At 42.5% G+C, this 2,227-nt stretch overlaps 1 protein-coding gene across 1 annotated transcript in view; it reads right to left on the bottom strand.

Moving 5' to 3' along the window:
* Nucleotides 1-1,429: 1,429 nt before the first annotated feature.
* The window catches only part of patl1 (protein associated with topoisomerase II homolog 1 (yeast)), a 24,669-nt gene continuing 23,871 nt past the window's right edge, over nucleotides 1,430-2,227 (bottom strand). Inside the window, exon 19 of the mRNA XM_015371442.1 lies at nucleotides 1,430-1,734. Within this exon, the coding sequence (XP_015226928.1) occupies nucleotides 1,430-1,734 (305 nt within the window). The remainder of the gene's footprint in view (nucleotides 1,735-2,227) is intronic.

The raw sequence follows: 2,227 nt of genomic DNA, 5'->3' as shown, positions 1-2,227 counted from the left end.
GTGATCCACATCATAATCCGGACACAGCAGTTTTTTTTTTTAGAAAGGGTTCTTTAACATTTGGTGGAAAACCAATTCCCTCCCTAAACCAGAGATATAGCAGTGATGATTGGCAGCTTCAGCATCCGACTCAAAAAAAAAAATTAGTACAAGTACCACGGTATACTGAAAACACACAGGAAAGGTGAGCAATGCTTCACTCGAAATCTAGATCTGCTGATCAAACATGAAAGCAGAATGAAGGCTAAACTGCTAAAGTTATTTTACATCTGCATTTAGTTGACTTTAGAGGGATTAAAATAACAGATAAGGGCCCTTTAAACCAGTGTCTAGTCCCTTTGGCAGCATGGACCGGAATCAAGTCCAGTAGGAAAATGAAACCCATGGCTACATGAAGCTCATCAGCAGAGGTGTTCTAAGTGTTCTAGTAGGTGGTTTCTGATTGTGGACTTTGGACACACTGGACCATCAACAGCAGATGCCATCAGGGATGGAGCCACGCGCCCCATCAGGCGATTTATTCCTCCCCAAGTTGACCAACTCTGCAATAAGCAGTTCCCTTCTACACCAGCAGGTGGCAGCAGTGTTAGTTAACTTTCTAATTGTTAGTACAGTAATCACTTATTCACATCAAATATTTTTTTACCCTTTATAGCAGTCTGCGTTTTATGAAGATGACGGAAAGTTGTCTCTCTGCAGGTCATCTAGAAGAGTTTATGTAGTTAAAGCAAAGCTCAACCCTTTTAATGAGTATATTATGATGAACCGTTAATTAATTTAGACAGCAAAAAATTAATATAAGGGTATATTTATGAGCCATGGTTTGATAAAACTAGTGATTTAATTAGACCGTCACCAGATCTTTTGCACCTTGGATTATAAATCTTTCATCCTCCACACTCTGGGACCTTGGTTTCCAAAATAAAAAAATGAGACTTTGAAAGGCTGAGGGACGGTTCAGGAGTGTCTGGACTCTTTAAGTCAAACTAAAGAGAGATCATTTCTGAACAGAGCAGTGAACACAGGCTTGTTATATAATAGAAATACTTTTTAATTTTTATCACAGGCATAATTGTAAACAAGATATTTAAAAATGCAGAACTGATTTTTGTTATGATTCAGATTGTTTCACATAATTTTACAATCATCCACACAGACGCACACAAGCAGAACATCGGACTAAACACAGAAACAAATGTGACTAGAGATTCTTCTGCGTTAAAATCATCCAGACCAAACACTCATACACACCACACACACTCTGACACACACTGAAATTCTGCATGTACTGGGCCGGGGGGTGGGGGGGGTGGGGTCAACGTCGTCAATGATGATGTAACTTCTACCTGGATGAAGCTGAGATCCTGGAAAGCAAACAGATTTTTTAGCAACATGTTCACTCCACTGTGAGCGCGTGGTCTGATTCTACTCACTGTAGCTTGTCTTGTAACAGCTCCAGCCGCTGCCGATCCACGTAGCGTGAGAACAGAGAGAGCAGGTTGGGAGGAGTGAAGAGGGGAGGGGAGAGGGACGAAGACGGGACGCCGAGCAGCTCCCTCGTCACTGAAAACACCAACTCTGTCCTGAAAGAAGACAGATTCATGTCAACAGAAACCCGCAGGGTGACGAATGGGAGGAAACCATTGGCTACGTTCACACTGCAGGCCTTGATGCTCAATTCCGATTTTTTTGCGAAATCCGATTTTTTTTTTTTTTTTTTGAGTTGTCGTTCACCTTTCAAAATATATGCGACTTGTATGCGATCTCCTGTGTGAACTGCAGCCATACAACGCAAGTGTCCCGCATGTTGCAGTAGAGGACGCAATGACATCACAGGCCAGCGTGCTCTGTGTTTACAGAAGTTAACATGAATGGTAGTGCCGCAGCGCATCTAGCGATCTTTCCCAACCACAAAAACACAATCTTTTCAAGATGGTTAAACATAAATACTGCTCTACGAATCATGGTCCGCCATGGTTGTTGTTTTTCTTGCCGCTTCTTCGCAGCAAAACCCAGAATAGTGACCTTTGTCGGGTATTAATGACGTTCAGGTCGGATGAATGCGACCTTGCCGCTCAGACACAGGTCACATTAGCAAAGATCGGATTCTTATCTGATTCAGGACCACCTAGCCAAGTGGCCTGGATCGCATCGGAAAAAAATCGGATCTGTGTTGTTCAGACAGCAATGAAAACATCAGATCCAGGTCGCATATGGGCCAAAAAAA

Source organism: Cyprinodon variegatus, unplaced genomic scaffold (genome assembly GCF_000732505.1).
Source record: "Cyprinodon variegatus isolate N-32 unplaced genomic scaffold, C_variegatus-1.0 Scaffold58, whole genome shotgun sequence".
Taxonomy (NCBI): domain Eukaryota; kingdom Metazoa; phylum Chordata; class Actinopteri; order Cyprinodontiformes; family Cyprinodontidae; genus Cyprinodon; species Cyprinodon variegatus.
Note: the sequence above shows the minus strand (reverse complement) of the source record. Positions and strands in the feature narration are given on the sequence as shown.